The following is a 19,866-nucleotide window of genomic DNA, read 5'->3' on the forward strand; positions in this document are numbered from 1 at the left end:
CAATGCAGGCCCGCCTCAGCAGTAGCTGATATGCGATGGAGCGAAGAAGAAGAATTTTGTTTGTGATAACTGTTACAAAATCAATCAGCCTATGGAATCAACAGACTGTGTGCCATTTATTTCGACTTTCACAGAGTTATCTAGCATAATCCAATGTCAACTAAATGGAAATTTGGCACACTGGATACTAGACCACTCACTAACACCACCTATCAGCTTTTATAGGTACTGCAGGCACAGTATAGTGACTCAGAAATGCAACAAACTGAAGCTTCATCTTTTTATTTGCTCACTTTGTAACAAAACAAGAGAATAGTTTCAGTGTGATAGAATTTCTTAAAGTTTCTTTTAATCTAGATAATGTACTGATTGCTCAATATATATGCATGTAGCGTCTAAGATATAAAAAATGTTGCCATTTTTTTTTACCTACATACGTGTATTTTATTTTCTGTTCGAACAGAATCCATCTTTTCTATCCTTTGCTAAAAATTCATTTTCTTTCTTATGAAGTTCATTTATGACAATGAACCAATTGACTTTTGAGTTGCAAATGAAGACCTCCCAACACAAGGGGCAGAACCTGACAAACTGAATACTGGACCACTCACTAATGCCGCCTATCTGCCTATATACATACTGCAGACACTGTACAGAGTCGGCACTAGGTGCACTTAGCTAGTCCCCTATACCGAGTACTTTATATCACTTCATGTTCGCAGTAGCAAAAGTTCGCAATCCGAGAAAAATAGACATGTTTGCTGAACTACTAGTATACATTTACAGTGGCATCAGGTGCAGTAAAAGGAAAGTCGGCAATTAATTTGTTCACAGTTCAAGTGGCTGTGAAAACCGTGACTATGAAAGTAAGGCCGCACCGACTTTATTTTATGGATGACATCCGCGCGTGCGCATTGATTTTCACCTGTCCTCAAAAAAAGAAAAGAAAAAAGATCACGTCCTCTGATCCTCTGTCCTGGCCAGGCTAGTTAGTGACAATAATAGCCGGCGGATCTCAGTACATACAGCGCCGATTCATACATTCCGCAAAAAGCCAGCATGTGCTGGCTTGTCGTATATGTCGCTATGTACTGCCACAAATTCACAATACCAGCTTTGTATTCCTGTGGTTTAGTAGCATTTTCATTTTTGACCGGAATTTTTTTTTATTCGCCCGCGCGCACTAGTTTGGGGGTCTTCAGAGGATGTCATCCATAAAATGAAGTCAGTGTGGCCTTATGCACAAAAATTATGATCTACAGTACCAGTATATTTAATTTTGTATAGTTTAGAGAAGGAGGGCCTAGTATAAGCATTCCATGCTTCTCCCCTCCTCCTGCACCTGTTTTATCCTTGTTTTGTATTATTATTGTCTGTTTTGTTAACTAATAAAATCAAAATCAAAGTATATGCCTGGAGCAAACAAAAATGTACATAAGACGATGGTTACTTTTTAGGCCCCATGTACTTCACCCCCAGCTTGAGGAAGACATCAGTGAAGAAAGTGTTCTCCATTTCTTGTGCTGCCTCCTTCACAATTCTCTTGATGGTCTCTCCTTTTGGACCTATCAGCATGGCCTGACAGGGACAGGAACACAGAGAAACTTTATATCATTTTCATTGAAAAATATTATGACAAAATACAAAAAATTCAAACAAAGGAGTGGAAAAAACAGCACAGATAGCGATATTGCCACATAAAATTTAATGTTTGATAGCAGGGCTCGAAATACTGGGTGCATGTGCACCTTAGTGCACGCAAATTTGGAGCACCTAATTTGGAGCACCTAATTTGGAGCACCTAATTTTTTTGTGTGGGTGCACTGGTGCACCCAAATATTTTTGTACGCATTTTGGTACATATCAAATGTATAATAGTATACAGGATATTCGTGGCATCTAAGTGTCAGAAAAATAATAAAATCTTTGTTGTAGTACTTGTTTAAGACTTTGAAGTTAGTTCCCATTTTAGATTTAAGCTCAGAAGAGGAGCAGTAAGATCTGTACTTAGGTTTTGTTTTATATGGTGCCCCCCAAAAAAGTTTTGTGCACCTAATTTTGTAGGTTGGGTGCATTATAGTGCACCTATTCCCAAAAATGAATTTGGAGCCCTGAATAGAGAAAACCACATGGTTGATTGGTCCTCTATCACTGAAGGTGTTTTTGTAAGAAGCACTTTTCGAATTATTCTATGAAAGCCAGAAAAAAGAAGAGCATGTCAGGGTGTCTTCTAAGCAGTCTTGTTGATAAGTGCAAGTTGCCCCTGTCACACATTCAGAACCTTTCCCTGAACACCAACCGACCAAGTTTGGCTAAAGCTCAGGAGCAGTCTGATTAGATTTAGGCCACGCCTACCTATATCTGTACAAATCAAATCAAATTTGCATGACGTTTGAGTCAAATTTCACTGCAAACCATGCCCCAATCTACTCAACACAACTAAGAAAGACCAAACCTCCCGTCCTCACACGAACATTTTGAACCATTTGGCTGTCTTTGACCCACTCTTAACCCTGGTTGGGGGAGTTTGGTAGTATTTGGGAGGCCAAATTTGTGAATGTGTGACAGGGGCTGAAGTCAAAACATCAGACTCTTAGCATCTCTTCTAAAATGTCTTAAAGACATAGCAACAGACAAACCATGATGGATCAAACTGATTTGGCTTGTCAACTGCAATTCACAAACATTCAAGAACATTTAGTAGCCTTATGTAATCTCTTGACCTCTGACCTCCAGTCCAAATGTCGACTCTTGTATTCTGACCATGGAACAGCAAGGACTAAGCATTGGACTCAGACTGTTTTGATGCATTGGACTGTAAATTTTTATATACTGCATGTTGTCTGTTTGACTAAATGTAATCTTGCTGGGCTCCATCAGAAAACAGATATCGCAAGCTGAAGTGGGTTTCCAAGCTGTCTTGAAATTAATAAATAAACTAGAGAAGTAACATTTGCAAAGCAAATGCATGATGTTTACCTTTGGACATGGTCTGCTCTGTTCATTTTTTTCTCAAACACATTCACATATATCTACTACGAGTATATGGTGACAGGAGTAGAGCAGACCATGAAATTGCAACATTATGTAACCCAACACCAGTCACCATTGTGATAGACGTCAACAAGTCATGTCATTGGTCAGGTCAGAGGTTAGTGTTTGGAACAGAAGAAGAAAATGAGTAAAAACATAATAGAGCTAAACTGTTGTGGTCTTAGATATTGTTATAAAATATAGGATTGCATTAAAAAGCTACATTACTCACCACTTGTGTGGGCTTGCTGACAATCAACTGAATGACAATCTGCAGTTCACCCCCCTCCCCCTCCTCCCACATCTCCACCTCCTGTAAAATACAATAAAGAAAGTTTATTGCAAGTACTTAGGGCTAATTGCAGTTACAAACAACATAAGAAAATACAGTGGTATGTGAGACTATATCTACGTCTACTCGGTTGGGTTAAGGCGGCCTAGGCTGATATTCATGTTCGAGTTCCGCCGTGTGTCTGCACGATTGCCACATACATGTTTCGAACCCGAATCATGTTCCACCATGTTCGATATGACGTCATTCGAATAGAACGCGTGTTCGAATTCGGGGTTACCGGCGGTCATTTGTATGTTTCCCCTGTAAACCCGCGTTGTTACGCATTTTATTCACGGAGTATGACTTAAACGGCTTTACGCGCAGCTGAAAACAACATAATTCATCTTTAGAGTAATCCATGTTTACGTATTATCACTTTTTTATCAAAATTGTCCGAGGCTATTTTGCATATAAGTCGAAATTTTTTAACTGTGGCGATTTTTTAACGAAAAATGACAGAAAAATAGCTGTTTCTGTCGTTTTTGGCCCAAAAAAACAATGTAACTGTCATTTAAAACAAAATAGCCTCGGACAAAAATAATAAATAGGGGGTTGGCTTTCTACTTGTAAAATATCACGATGAAAGGTGTTGTTACCGCTTGCGCGTAAAGCCATGAAGTAAACAGCTTTTTTTAAACCAAAATGTTGATTTTTAACCCAAAAATTCAGAAGTAGTAAAAACAAAATAACCTTTATTCAATGTGTTTCAAGTACTACTAGAACTGTGTGAAGTTTAGTTGTGGTGCGACCAAGCTATCAAATGATACTAATCATAGTTGGCCATAGGCTGCCTTAACCCAACCGAGTAGCATTATACTATATTATACAACATAAATGGTAATAGTTTTACTGGGTTTGACTTCTTCTTTTTAGGCAATGGAAGACGAATTTACCCACATGTTCTATAATATGTGGGTTCTTTGATTTTAGTAGTAGTGTTTTTTGTGGTAGGGAATGGTGGGGAAGTAAGGGAGCATTTTGGACACGGTGCTAAATAATTGTTTTCATGTCGTCATAAAATGGACAATTAGAGATGAAATGAATTACAAAAATAGAAAGTTCAAATTCAACTTTAAATTTGACTATCTAAATACAATCAAGTAATGATGACATAGGTACATGTGCATTAACACATAATACGCATTAAGAAAGGGAATTCTCTCTTGCACATAATAGATTTGCCCAGTACTTCAAGAAGATAGCTATTTCAGCACTAAGGACAGGTACATAGGATCTGCATACTATGTCACCAAGGACGCAAAGCGTCCAGACAGGACAAAGAGGCTTCCTATGTTCACAACAGAGCAGTTAAACGTGCTCCAGTTCTCTGAAGATGATGTCCTCCAAGTATTACTAAATCTTCACACCAACAAAGCTGCAGGTCCGGACGGGATTTCCAACAGGTTACTGAAGGAGGCTGCGCCAGCAATTTGTAATTCCTTGAGGGATTTATTTAACCACTCGATGCTTTCCGGAGTCTTTCCGACTGAATGGAAACAATGCAACATAACCCCTGTTTTCAAGAAAGGAAACCGAACGGACCCCCACAACTACAGACCGATAGCTCTGTTGCCAACTGTGGCTAAAGTGCTGGAAAGATTGGTTCACAACAACTTGTACTCCCATCTTGAGGACAACAAATTGCTCAACAACCATCAGTCAGGATTCCGGAAGGGCGATGGTACCGTGCTTCAACTGATTCGACTAGTTGATGACTGGGCCAAATCCATCGAGGACCCCGAGATAGCGTGTACAGCGGCAGTGTTTCTAGATGTCCGCCGTGCCTTTGACACTGTCTGGCATCAAGGGCTCATATACAAGCTGACCCGCTATGGGGTAGGAGGCCAGTTACTCGACTGGTTCAACAGCTACTTGACGGACCGACAACAACGAGTGGCTATTAACGGCGTTACCTCATCTTGGGGGACAACCTCAGCCGGAGTTCCGCAAGGGAGTATACTCGGGCCTCTCCTTTTCCTTGTATATATCAACGACCTCCAAAACCTTCCTTGCAAGTCTAAGATCAATTGTTTCGCAGACGACACTTCCTTGTACAAAGCAGCAAGAACAGTACTGTAACAGGAAGTAGCTGATACGGTAAATGCCGACTTACGCACAGTCTCTACCTGGTTTGTAGATTGGGGATTAGAACTACATCCAGACAAATGCAAGGTTGTCTGCATGAAGTCAGACAGAAAGAACGTCCAGCTCCCTCCCCTGTATATCTTTGGAAAAGTCGTCGAACAGGTCCCGTCATATACTCACCTTGGTGTCACCATCCACCAATCTCTGAGATGGCTTGAACATGTACTTGCACTGTCCAGCAAAGCCAGGAAACTGCTAGGCGCTCTCTGCAAACTCAAAGGAAAACTGAGTAGAGAGGCCCTTGAACTAGCCTACATCACCATGATTAGATCAAAGATAGAGTATGCATCAGTACTGCTAGGAGACCTCGGCAGCACGGCTAGCGCTACTCTAGACAAAGTTCAATACCATGCTGGCTGCCTTACAACAGGAGCCATGAAGGGGACCCCCAGTACGAGCCTCCTACGAGAGCTCGAATGGGACAGCCTGTCTACTAGGAGACACTACCACTCCATGGTGTTAATGTACAAGATGACGCATGGTCTAGTCCCAGTGCACCTGCAGTCACTCATCCCCTCCACTAGAGGCGAACGGAGAACGACTCGTCTACAGCTACGCAACACTACACATCTTCATGTTCCCCGCTGTAGAACGAAGGTGTACCGGTCCAGTTTTATTCCACATGCTTCTACCCTTTGGAACCGCCTTCCACAGGCACTGAAGGAAGCCAGCAGCCTAAACGACTTCAAGAGACAGTGCAAGGATTACCTGTTCACTCCGAGACATAACCAGCCGTACAGACGTCTAGGTACTCGGTACTACAACATCCTAACTGCAAGACTAAGAATGGACAGGAGCCCACTAAATGCCACCTTGCACTTGATGAATATCAAAGACAAAATGTGCTCCTGTGGTACCTCTTCTGAGACTGTTTCCCATTATTTGCTACGCTGCCCTCTTTACAGCTGCCAGCGTCACATTTTAACCTCCACAGTAGAGCAACTCACTTCACACCGTCTAACCGAATCTGTTCTACTACAGGGGCTACCAGGCTGTAACATGCACACAAACAAACAACTATTTGAGGCATTTGAAACATTTATTTCCACCACAAAACGTTTAGATGGCCCTTCCCGTGGTACCACATAAGTTAACCTTTTACAATATTACGTTATACATGTATATATTTCCTCACATACTGTATTATATCCAATTGCCCTTGACCTCTGACCTCCAAAACATTAATTCCTATTATTATCTTGATTGAGTACTTTATTATGCTTGGTTGTATTTTATATTGATAACTGATTGATTTTAGCTTAATCTTTACTTGTTAGTTCACTGTATTAGACTAAGTATGTTACTGTGTATGTTTAATCTTTGTATTGTCTGGCGCCCGAAATCAGCTATGCTGCCTGGGTGGCCAGTGTATTGTATCGTCGCAATCGAATTAAATAAATAAATAAATACTTTGCCAGTGGTTTGTTCATTTCGATACACGTGTCAAAAGTTCAATGTGATATAAAAGACTATTGTGACAGTGACATGGCAAGATGCTATATTTTTGGCATACATGTATATTTTCATTGAGTTCTAAGGCCACACCAATTTAATTTCTTGGTTAACGGATTCGCCGCTTCATTTTTTTCTGATTTGCAAATAAAAATAAAAATTCAGAATCAACTGCAAATGCTCATATTTTTCCCTGAACAGTTGAAAACAGTCCTTTTCTTACTACTTCTTACAGTTATTCCATCTTTCAATGCAGTGGTATCATTAAAAGTTCAAAATTCATTGTTAAAATTTTGAACCAGCCCGGTGTGTTGACTTCATGGCCCTATCGTACCATTTTGGGCCATAATAGGATGCCTAGGCCTGTTTTTATTTTTATTTTTTTTTCGCCCGCCCGCTCCATTATTTTCCTAGATAAATCCGTTAACCAAGAAATCAAATTGGTGTGGCCTAAGTACATATATTATCAAAATTGTGGTATCATATAAAAAAAATGTAGTATTTTGTTGACATTGGTTTCAGAAGTAAAAGTTTCAAAGCACTTGTTTTCAGAAGTAAAAAAAAAACACTTTGTTTAATAGTATTCTACCATGGCTCTGTCCTTGGTGCTGAAATAGATATCTTCTAACAGAAAATAGTGTCAAAGGGAGCTTTTATGTTAGTGCAGGTAAAATTGGAGCTGTGCAGGTATTTCTGATTTCTACCTGCACCTAACCTGCACTGGTCCATGTACTGGGTATATGCAGGTAAGTGCAGGTAAAATTGGAGCTGTGCAGATATTTCTGATGTCTACCTGTACCTAACCTGCACTGGTCCATGTACTGGGTACATGCAGGTTAGTGCAGGTAAAATTGGAGCTGTGCAGGTATTTCTGATTTCTACCTGCACCTAACCTGCACTGGTCCATGTACTGGGTATATGTAGGTTAGTGCAGGTAAAATTGGAGCTGTGCAGGTATTTCTGATGTCTACCTGCACCTAACCTGCACTGGGTCATGTACTGGGTATATGTAGGTTAGTGCAGGTAAAATTGGAGCTGTGCAGGTATTTCTGAGGCCTACCTGTACCTAACCTGCACTGGGCCATGTACTGGGTACATGCAGGTTAGTGCAGGTAAAATTGGAGCTATGCAGGTATTTCTGATTTCTACCTGCACCTAACCTGCACTGGTCCATGTACTGGGGATATGCAGGTTAGTGCAGGTAAAATTGGAGCTGTGCAGGTATTTCTGATGTCTACCTGCACCTTACCTGTATTGGTCCATGTACTGGGTATATGTAGGTTAGTGCAGGTAAAATTGGAGCTGTGCAGGTATTTCTGATTTCTACCTGTACCTAACCTGCACTGGGCCATGTACAGTGCTGCATACAACACTAATGTCAATAAAATATGGTGACTTTTTTATAAGATAAAACAATTAAAATATTTAGTAATTCATTAAATATACTTCTACCATATTGCCATGTAACAATTATAGTTCTTTTTTTATCACATTGAACCTCAAGAAATGTGTATCAAAAAGTACCAACAAACTCTAGGAAGTTAGTTCAGTACACACTGTTTCCCTGTCCTTAGTGCTGAAATAGCCATCACCCTGAAGTATAGGATTTCAAGCCCTGATGTCCATATACAGGATGCATTATGCACATTTAAATTTTTCTTTAGGCCATGTTGATTTGATTATATGAAATGACATCCGCACACATTAATTACCTCCTTGAAAAATGGAGGTATTGTTTTTGGCGCGTCTGTCTGTGTGTCTGTCTGTCTGTGTGTCTGTCTGTGTGTGTTTCCGCACATTTGTAGTCAGCATAACTTCATAACGCCTTTATGGATTATGATGATATTTGGTATGTTGGTAATGGTAAGTCTTAGGAAGACAAAGGTCAAGGTCAAATATGGGCCTCCTGGTGGATGACCTTGGTACTGCAGCCGAACTTCCGGTTTTTGTATGATCTTTTGTCCTGAACATGCTATGGTCTAGATGTTTTGGTGACAGATTGCTTTTCCTGTCAGGAATATGTGATGTGAGTTTGGTCCCCCTAGCAGATTGTTCTGGAACTTTCTGGCGAAATGTTTAAAAGCCAGATAGGAACAACATATTTTCATAATTTTTGGTGTGTAGGTAGCTGAGAGAGGGATGTACTTCTTTTGCTTCCACAAAAAAGTTTTGACCATACTGTAAATCGTACAAAATGAGCCAATATATGTCATATGTTGTAAAAAAAAAAGGATTGGAAAATGATCATACTTACTATTAGTATGTCATAGAATGCCAAAATCAATTCAGGAAATGTGAAGAAATTAAAATGAAGAGTCTATTAATATTATTCGCCATACCATACTCTGTGTGTTTAGTCATATGTTTAACCTTTATGACCACGTAGGTTGAACAACCTTTATTTCATAATGAAGGAAACTTTTTTGGCCAAACTTCTTTTTATTCACACGCTCGCATCAGTTTTGGGGTTCTCAGAGGATATAATCAAATCAACATGGCCTAATATAGCAGTTCTTCAAGGAGATAGCTATTTCAGCACCAAGGAGAGGGACATGGGCTACTGCATTTTAATTTTTTATGCCAAGAGTTTAGCCTTGTTCATATGAAACCACCTGAACCGCGATTCAGGTAACTCGCATTCCTTACATCTGGTCAACGTGCCATATATTCCTTTCAAACCGTGTCCAATCACGATTCTCTGAAACTGCATTCATTGTTGTTTGATGAAAACACGCAAGGTATCGTGTTATTTATGTCAGAGGTCAATGACCTGCTTGCTGGTGCCCCCCTCCCAGCGTATCTCGGCCGAATGCCGACGTGGTCCCGCCAGAGGTCACATTGAAATCACATTGTATTCAGATGCAAATCGCGATGCGGGAAAACCGATTCAAAACCACCTCTAGAAGTGGTTTGGGATCGAGGCTCTTTCAATGTGATTTGGAGCGTTCAGATGGAGCCACTTAAAACCGGCTTCGGGGTAAACCACATGTTGAGCGCCTTCACTGACTTCATATGAACAGGGACTTTGTCAGTATATTTTGATAGCACATTGTCAAGTTTAAGGTAAATATGTCTGACCTGTTCTATGTTGTAAGGCACTTCCTGAGGTAGATACTCCAACAGTTTCTCTCTGATGGCATGGTAGGCAATCTCATGTTCACTCTGATCTGTCAGGAACTCTGGGGGGTAAAACCAGTCTCCAGGCTTAGCCATGGACAGTAGATAATCCTGTGGGAGTGAAAAAAGAACAGTTAGGAAGTCTGGGGAGTAACACCAGTCTCCAGGCTTAGCCATGGACAGTAGATAGTCCTGTGGAAGTGAAAAAAGAACAGTTAGGAAGTCTGGGGAGTAACACCAGTCTCCAGGCTTAGCCATGGACAGTAGATAGTCCTGTGGGAGTGACAAAAGAACAGTTAGGAAGTCTGGGGAGTAACACCAGTCTCCAGGCTTAGCCATGGACAGTAGATAGTCCTGTGGAAGTGAAAAAAGGACAGTTAGGAAGTCTGGGGAGTAACACCAGTCTCCAGGCTTAGCCATGGACAGTAGATAATCCTAAGAAGGGAAAAAATAACATTGAAGATTATCAGATGAAAACAAAAGGTTTTGAGACTGTCACTCAAAAGAGGTCCTTACTTACTATTTATTTTTCCTCTCGTATTACCTTAAATGTGTGACATGTTTGAAATGTTTGAAATGGTACTGTACAGTATTAGCAGGTTTATTGCACCACAGAAGTTCCCAGAGATCTTTCAAAAAAGTACAATAAACAGTGGACGTCCTTACTTACTATTTATTTTTTCCTCTCGTATTACCTTAAATGTGTGACATGTTTGAAATGTTTGAAATGGTACTGTACAGTATTAGCAGGTTTATTGCACCACAGAAGTTCCCAGAGATCTTTCAAAAAAGTACAATAAACAGTGGACCACAGCTTAATGGCCCAGTACAGTAGTGTGCATGTCCTAGCGATCCTGAGGCAGGGTCACTAATATCACTGGACTATGCATGCTCAGGCCTCGAAAATAACTTTTCTTCCTATTGTCCCAGCATTGTCCCCCAAAATTAATTTTAATTGTCCTGAAGTGAGGATGAACTGTCCCAACCTGTTTTTTTTAAGTATGACTTCAACTTAAAGTCAACTATAGTTCACTCCCAGGCACACTGTAATTGCAGAGTAGACAGGAAATTTGGGGGGATTTTTCAGGATCCAAAAGCCGGGTTCCTGATAAACAAAGGAAGGGCTGACATTCTGATGTTCATTATTTTTCTATTCTCCTCAAAATGTCCCAAAGTATCTTTTTAGTTTTCCCAGACTAAATTTTAGTGGTCAGCGTCCGTTGGATCTGACTTCATATTATTCTTTAAGCTTTTAAAAAAAGAATAATATGAAGTCAGATTCAAGGTCAAAGTGGCCTTCTTGAGTTGAGAATGTTCTGACCTTGAACTTGTCCACCCCGTGACCTTCCTTAGCAGACATCATGAAGACCTGCTGAAACCCTGGCCAGCCGGACTGTTTAGCTATCTCCTGGTGTAAGGCTGTCCTCTCAGGATTCTTGTTCTTCTGTCTGGTGAAAAGAACCATAAACAAAAAATATTTTCATAATTGTCACATAACTACATGTATATTATATCACGTAAGCTACCTACAAATGTACACACCAAAAATCATGATGATCCGTCAACCGGTTCTTGAGATATCCCCTTTTGAATATTTTCAAACAGATATCCCTGCAGTTCCTTAGCAAGCCGCTAGGGGGCCCAAACTCACGTCACTTCTTCCCCAGCACATGAGCTACCTAGTACCATCCAAATTTCGTGCATCATGAGATATCAAAACCAGAAGTTCTGCTGCAGTACCACAACAAGCCACCAGGGGGCCCAAAATCTAATCATTTCTACTAGATATTCTAGGTCTCATCAAGACCTACCCACCTACCAAGTATGAAGACAATCCATTTAAGCCTTCTCGAGTTATCGTGTCCACAGACACACAGACAGAAAGACAGAGACACACATGAACGCCTCTGAAAACATAATCTTCTTGGCGAAAGTAATGATTTGCATGCAGGGCTCGAAATTCATTTTTGGAAATAGGTGCACCCAACCTAAAAAAATTGTTGGGTGCACCATGTAAAACAAAAACCATTTGTCCAAATAACAGATCTTACTGCTCCTAGTATGAGCTTGAATCTGAAATGGGAGCTAACTTCAAAATCTTAAACATTCAAGTACTTTCTGACACTAAATTACTCCAAAAATATCCTGCATACTATTATACATTTGATATGACGTACAAAATACCTACAGAAATATTTGGGTGCACTGGTGCATCCACAGAAAAAACTTGGGGCACAGCTCCAATTTCGGATGCACTACATGCACTCAGTATTTCAAGCACTGTAGTAGCATGTGGAAATAACTACTAGAAACACTAGCAAACATGAAAACAGACACAAAGAAAACAAAATCTCTGTATATGGGGACAACAAGGAGAAGAGTTTAAAACAAAAGCACATTTGGAAGATGCTGTATTATTGCAAATTATAATAAACATAAACAGACCTACAAGAACATGTAAAATTATATTGTATATCAACTGCAGATTCCTACCGTTTCAGAGTCTTGTCTCTTTCCTCCACTATCTTGTCCCAGGCATCTACGTCATACCCAAGTCCCATCTTTGTCTCTTCTTCAGTAGTGTCATCCAAAGCATCTTTCACAATGTCATCTGAATCATATGTCATCTTTGAGTCTTGTAGGTGTGTCTGTTGCAACTGTTTGTGTCTATCTAGTTCATGTGTTTCTGTTGATTTTTCACTCTCTTGCCTTTGCGATGGCCCTTCCGCAATTTCTTCCAAAGAGATGTCTTCAAAATTTCTCACAGATGACAACTCTTTTGCTTCTCCAGTTGCAAAGTCTGTCATATTTTCAACTCTTAGTCTTTCTTCTGCGTCTGTTTTGATAAGTTTTTCTTTTGTTGCATCGAGGGCTTTCTTTTCTCGTGCTTGCATCAGTGCAGCTTCTAGTGGACTTAGTTCAGTCGTGGGTCTCTTTTTTGAATCTTTAGTTTGTATGGCTTTTCCTCCGATGACCCCTGAAGTGAGTTTGGCCGAGATGTCCAGTAGCTTCGTTTTGTGTCTCATCAAGTCAGTCTGAAATGACAAATGAGTAAAATATAATTAATTTTCAGGGCTCAAAATACTGGGTGCATGTGCACCTTAGTGCACCTTAATTTTGGAGCTGTGCACCCAATTTTTTTCTTCTTTGGGTGCACCAGTGCACCCAAATATTTTTGTCAGTTGACATATGTGAAGTTGTTAAATGTATTAGTTGTGTATAGCATATTTTTAACATGTAAGTCTCAAAATACTTTGTTAAACTTTAAGTTAGTACTTTTCTTTAGAAATGAAACACAATTAATTTTGCAGACATTATTTTATCTCATATAGTGCACCCAAAAAAAATTTTTGTCATCCAATTTTTTTAGGTTGGGTGCACCAGTGCACCTATTTGCAAAAAAGGAATTCGAGCCCTGATTTTAATACAACAGCCAATGGGAAAAGTTCTTACTGTAATGTTGTCAGTGTAACAGCTACTTTTATTGGTTAAAACTTGAGCACTAAATTAACCTAATTTGAATAACTTATGTACATGTACATAGCAAAAATCATGTCAATCCACCATTTTTTTAGTTATTCTCCTTTGATATCCCCTGCAGTTTCAGTGCAAGCTGCTAGGGACTTCATGTCACTTATTCCTGAGCACAATACTGTATAGCTATTTACCACCCAAAATTCATAATGATAGCATGTCCAAGTCATGAGATATCAAAACCAGAAGTTCTGCTGCAGTACCATTACAATCCAACAGGTGGCCAAAAATCAAGACCTCATTTTGAGGTCTTATCAAGGTCTACCCATCAACCAAATACCAAAACATCTAAGCCTTCTCTGCTTATCGTGTTGACAGACACATACAGATTAGTGCTGTGTACCGGTTCACTGGACCGGTTCCGGATTTGTAAAAATGTTTAGGTTCAAGTGAAAAAAAAAGTCAAAAACCGATCGATTGCAGACTTATTACAAAAAAAACATGTCACATACCCCTTTTTTTTTCCAAACCACCTAAACCCGCCATAGATTGCAAAATTTGTGATGCAAAATGAAGAAAACATTGCCATCGGGCATCGTCAAGTGTCAGCCTCCATGTTATGTGGCCACAGTTTTGCCCATACAAGATTACAAGGTTGCCAACAAGCAATTTTGTACATGCCATGGGTTTAGGTCTGGACTTACGAGTCTGGAACTGAACCTAAACCTCTGGACTTAAATCCGGATCTGAACCTAAATGTGGGTTTAGGTACACAGCACTAAATACATTCCGCAAAAACATAACCTACTTGGCAAAGGTAAAATTATAGATATAGAACAGTGTTACCTTATTTAATATGTTTAAAGTTAAAACTTTTGATCCAACACAAAAATTCTCTCACCTAGACTAGAGCTTTCAACCAGTCACTCTGGTCTTCCTCAGTAGACTGACCCAGTGAAGCTTGTCACGTGGCTTCTTTGAAGTGTGACGTCAACACTTGGTCAAAGGTATCTGGTAGACGATGTCGGCCCCCGTCGCGGTTCAATGTAGGGTGATGGGTCAGTCTACTGAGGAAGACCAGAGTGACTGGTTGAAAGCTCTAGGTGAGAGAATTTTTGTGTTGGATCAAAAGTTTTAACTTTAAACATGTAACTACCAACACAGATGAACTTTCATGTTATTTAATATGAGTACAGTCGGTATGGGTTTAGGTAAGGTGTACAGAGCTTTACCTTATTTAGTATAAGTACAGTTGGTATGGGTTTAGGTAAGGTGTACAGAGCTTTACCTTATTTAGGATGAGTACAGTCGGTATGGGTTTAGGTAAGGTGTACAGAGCTTTACCTTATTTAGTATGAGTACAGTTGGTATGGGTTTAGGTAAGGTGTACAGAGCTTTACCTTATTTAGGATGAGTACAGTTGGTATGGGTTTAGGTAAGGTGTACAGAGCTTTACGAAGATCCCACTTCAACTTCTTCTGAGAATTCCTCTCTGTAGGGTCCACCATAACTGCAACTGGAAAAACAAGAAAAAAATGAAAATCTTATTATACCTCTGTAAAATACCTCTGTTTTGGTAAATTTCTTGATCTATTCATTGCCTGTCTTTGAATTTTAAAAAATACTTCATTAATAGCACCTTACCATGTCTCTGTCCTTGGTGCTGAAATAGATATCCTCTGCAGTGGAAGCAATTGGAACAAACATACAGACAAACCTATGGCTTAACCACTTAAAACAACATTTCCATACCTTAACATAACTAATATCTAATGTATCTGGCCTATGCTCCTGGGGTAGATACTCTTAACTAGCCTCCATAGCATGCCAAAAACTGGAGGTTTTGGGGGTCTTCAGGGTCTTTGGGACCTCTTATGCGCTATTTTCAGATTGCATATAGACAACATATATAGCCGGCCTGGTTGACATACCCCTGTTTTTAGAACTAGGCTAATCAGAAAACAGCCGAAGACCACCAAACACCCAGTTCTATAAGCCTGCTACGGAGGCTAAATCTTAACATTTTCTAAGGCCCGGTTTACACTGGGCAAAATGATGGTTTACACACAGGGACTGTCTGACTCCAACATGCTGGGTTTTGGGTCTCTCACCAAGGTGTTTTCCAGAGTGTCTCACCAACATGTTTTTATTGGATTTGCAGTATTAAAGTCTAATAGACTGCAGTTAGGGTTGTGTACTTAAACCCACATTTAGGTTCAGGTTCGAATTCAAGTCCAGAGGCTTAGGTTCAGTTCCAGACTCATAGGTCTGGACCTAAACCCATGACATATACAAAATTGCATGTTGGCAACCTTGCAATATTGTATGGGCAAAACTGTGGCCACATAAAATGGAGGCTGACACTCGACGATGCCCGATGGCAATGTTTTCTTCATTTTGCAGCACAGATTTTTCAATCTATGGAAGATTTTAGGTAGTTTGGGAAGAAAGGGGTATGTGACATTTTTTTTGTTAAAAAGTCTGGAATTGGTTCTTGACTTTTAAGTTTTTTTGGACTTGAACCTAAACATTTTTAAAAGTCCGGAACCAGTCTAGCAAACCGGTACACAGCACTAGGTGCAGAATAACTAGCTTATGAGACCAAAAGACCACCTACTCAAGTCTGCCTCCAACATGCTGGATTTTGGGTCTCTCACCAGGGTGTTTTCTAGATGATGCCTGAAGGAAATAAGAAATTAAGTTAACCTTCTCCCTGCTGTATTACCCTGTAACAAGTGCAAAATATGGTGCCAAACTGCCAAATAAGCAAGCTAAAGGTTAACTTACATCAATTTGTAATATTATGACACATACATGACATTGTATACACATCTGCTGGCCTCACACTTTCAACCAACAAGAAAAGGAGATGAGAAAAATTGTATAAACTCAAACTATTGAATCAAATTTTTTTTTTACACAAATGTTTTATTCAGCCAATGTTTTAGTGATCATCTGTCACCTTCCTCAGGGAGACTCTGACTGGTTCACATTGTACAGCATAGGTATCGCTGCTTATAATAGTTATATAAGGAAGGTGACAGACGGTCACCGAAACATTGACTGAATAAAACACCAGTAAAATGAATTCTTCTTATTCAGTGACTTCCCAATATGATGAAGCTATTCACATACAAAAAGGGTACATACAACCCTTTTCAAGATGAAACTAAATACATGTAAATGAGATTTCTAGTAATGCAGGGTGGAACACAAGTAGAGAATTGCTACCAATAGGTCTGTAACTATTTAATAAGGGAAGACTTAGAACATATCAATAATTTTACACCTCTATAAAATATATCAAGAGTTGTTAGAAGTTTTTTTTTCATTCTTAATTGTATATTTTTCACTCATTCTGTCTTTTAAGACAGAATAAGTGAAAAATATCTTTAAAAAAATGTTTTTTTCCTGTAGCTCCCCAAAACTAACATGATTATAGAAGACAACTGAAGACAGAAAATGAGATAACCTTTTCTGGGACCTTTGAGCTACCTTCCTGTCAGTATCTACCATGTGGAAATAACTCAGTGGTAACACATTTAAACATAAAGAGACACCAAAAATGCCCACCTTCCAGCTTTGCTTGTATTTGTAAATCCTGGAGTATCCAAGAAAACCTAAATGGGACAAAAATACATCATGTATGTAAAAAAATATTATTATGAGAATTAACAAACAACAGACACAAAAAACTAAATGCTAAACATCAGGAAAACACTGAAAATGCTTAAACAAAATATTTGGATATTAGGATAAAAAGATTTTGAAACTGCAGCTTTTTAAGTTTTGTCACCAGAAAGATCTAAAATACAATTCAGTAGAATACACACCACTTGAGTGTTCCCCTCAGTCAAGACGGCCAGAGTTTTTCTCCTGGTAGTGTGGACTTTCTTGGAGACGGGGCATACCTGAACAAAGGGAAAAGAAGAAATCAGAGATGTCACACACTCAGATGTCTAATGTGCTAAAGAAGAACCTTGAGTTTTTACTAAGGAAGCCACCATACTATATGATAAACGTAGTACCTTCTACTTAGTGTTTGTGGAATAACTATGGCCCACTTTACACACACCATTTCTAAGTCGACTCAGCGAAGTCAACTTGAAAAATTTCTGTTTACACACAGGGCCACAAAGCGACTTGGCACTCCCGCTGTGCCACCCTCCCCACAAGTCAACTCGGTGGCTCGGACTTGTCTGACTACTACGCAGAGATGCTCAAGTCGACTTCGCCCGTTTACACACGCAAAGTTAGCGGACTCGGCACCCCGCTGGCCAACTTAAGTCTGGTTTGGATACGACTCAAGTCGTCTTTATTAGAATGCGACTTGAGTTGAATTATTTCTCTTTACACAGGGAAATTTTCGCTCAAGTCAACTAGCTCAAGTCACCCGCGGATCCAGAGGGGGGGCGCACCCGGCGCGCGCCCCCCCGTTCGACCGGGCAAAAAAAATTTAGACGACTGGCCAAACACAAAATCGCAGAAAAAAAAATAACACAAAGAATAGAAAGGAAGCCTATGGTTACGACCAGTTCTTCCCGGATACGTCACGGACTGTAGAAGTACATGGCCGGGGCGACGGAGCGCCGCGCACGTGTTAATAATCCAGATTTTACACTATTAGCGGGCACGCCCCACCACGCCTAGACTCGATTACTTGTTAACTACTGTGAATCCCTGTGTGAATCCCTAGCCTTTGTGCCTCCCATCTATCGTCGATATTAACACGACGTTGCAGTAAAACAAGACTCGGCGCACGGTAAGAAAATGTACTGGGCCACTCACGTCCCGAGTGCAAAGAAAATAAATATCCCCGTAAGAGTAAACGCAATTCTAAGAGGGTTGGTAAGATTTAAAATGGTCTGCAAGCCGTGAACGTTCTTGGTCGTCGTGTAACGTAACATGAATATAACATGTATTATTTAGTAACTTTTGTAACTTTATAAGTTACTTTTGTTGATTATTTGTATTAGTTTGAGCTTGATGTTTTTGTTTGGGGTCTTCCCCAGGCCCAGGGCTCATTGAAAAGCGCCCCACGGGCGATATGTATCCCCCTGGTTAAATAAATAAAAACAAACAAACAAACAAACATGGTAATTGTGCCTCAACTGATGGCCAGTTCTAATGCACTTTCGGCTCTAGTTAACACAGAAATCTTTAACAAAGATTATATCCATGTAATGCATGCCGTTACAAAGATTCAGTTGACAGAAATCTTTTCATTTCGTATCACGAAATCTCTTTAAATCCTAAGAAATGCTGCAGGAAAATTAATTTGGAGCGGGACTATACCAGCCAGCGGTACGAAGTGAAAATGCGGGGTATATGTACACGGCACGGTTTGCTACAATATTTGGGCCTTTGAAATCTTTTGCCGCCCGCCCGGTGGGCGGGGCCAATGCCTGTGCTGAGGGCGTGACGCCGCTCTGTCTGATCAGGACGTGCCGTCGTCTTGGTAACACGTGGGAATGTCCCAGCGACGAGAAGCTTTCCACCTTTGATTTTGTGACATAAGAAGTAGTTTACGATATATTTTTTCAAAACCTTTTCGCTCGTTCCCGTTCAGAATAGTAAGCCCCAGTAGCCCCTCGTTCTTGTTTTGGTTTGCATCAAATTTTAAATTCGGTAGCACAGGGTCACTCCTCCGCAATCGAATTTTTATAAACTACATGTAGCTACGCCGAGCTAACTTCTCCGTGGTCCGGCCAGGTTACAGCATACAAGATGGCCCCATTTAATGTGTGTCTTCCGCTGACACCCGGCGCTCCAGAATTTAGTATTGTCCTAAAAATTTTGTGAACTCTTAAAAATGGTAAACACGTGCGCGGCGCTCCGTCGCCATGGCCGTTACTTCACATGTTGTCACATGTTATCCGTTAGTGTATTTGAGTGCTGCGATCGGTTGTGACCGCGCGTTCCCCGCGATCGGAAAATGATTTAAGTGATCCGGTCTATAAAGAGGCGGCATTTCCTTTTGTATTTGGTTCTTTTTTTTCGCTAACTTAGATGCATCGCGAACTCTTTATTTGCCCCTTTAAATTTAGTTGTCCAAAACATAGATGCATTTTCAATATTCTATTTTCTTAGTCGTAAAATGTACCGACAGGCACATGAATGTACTGAAAACATCAGTATTACTTCGTTGGTTATTTGCTCAGAAATGACTCTAAAATACACCAGAGAGACTCTCAATTTTAAAAATTTTCTGGGGACGGCCCCCCAAACCCCCCCAACGAGAGGGGGGCTTCCCCCCTCTCGTGCTCTCCCCCCGCGCAGCGCTGACGCGCAGCGCTTACGTGGCCTTTGGC

General features: G+C 40.3%; 1 protein-coding gene across 1 annotated transcript in view; it reads right to left on the reverse strand.

Moving 5' to 3' along the window:
• Positions 1-1,409: 1,409 nt before the first annotated feature.
• LOC109461999 (GTPase Era, mitochondrial-like) overlaps positions 1,410-19,866 on the reverse strand; it is a 24,129-nt gene continuing 5,672 nt past the window's right edge. Inside the window, exons 4-12 of the mRNA XM_019758482.1 lie at positions 17,389-17,466; positions 17,129-17,175; positions 16,173-16,234; positions 14,956-15,071; positions 12,575-13,116; positions 11,403-11,529; positions 10,043-10,192; positions 3,266-3,346; positions 1,410-1,578 (exon numbers count right to left, since the gene is read on the reverse strand). Coding sequence (XP_019614041.1) covers positions 1,447-1,578; positions 3,266-3,346; positions 10,043-10,192; positions 11,403-11,529; positions 12,575-13,116; positions 14,956-15,071; positions 16,173-16,234; positions 17,129-17,175; positions 17,389-17,466 — 1,335 coding nt within the window. The 3' untranslated portion in view covers positions 1,410-1,446. The remainder of the gene's footprint in view (positions 1,579-3,265; positions 3,347-10,042; positions 10,193-11,402; positions 11,530-12,574; positions 13,117-14,955; positions 15,072-16,172; positions 16,235-17,128; positions 17,176-17,388; positions 17,467-19,866) is intronic.

The sequence above is a fragment of the Branchiostoma belcheri genome, unplaced genomic scaffold (assembly GCF_001625305.1).
Source record: "Branchiostoma belcheri isolate BF01 breed outbred unplaced genomic scaffold, Haploidv18h27 scaffold98, whole genome shotgun sequence".
Taxonomy (NCBI): domain Eukaryota; kingdom Metazoa; phylum Chordata; class Leptocardii; order Amphioxiformes; family Branchiostomatidae; genus Branchiostoma; species Branchiostoma belcheri.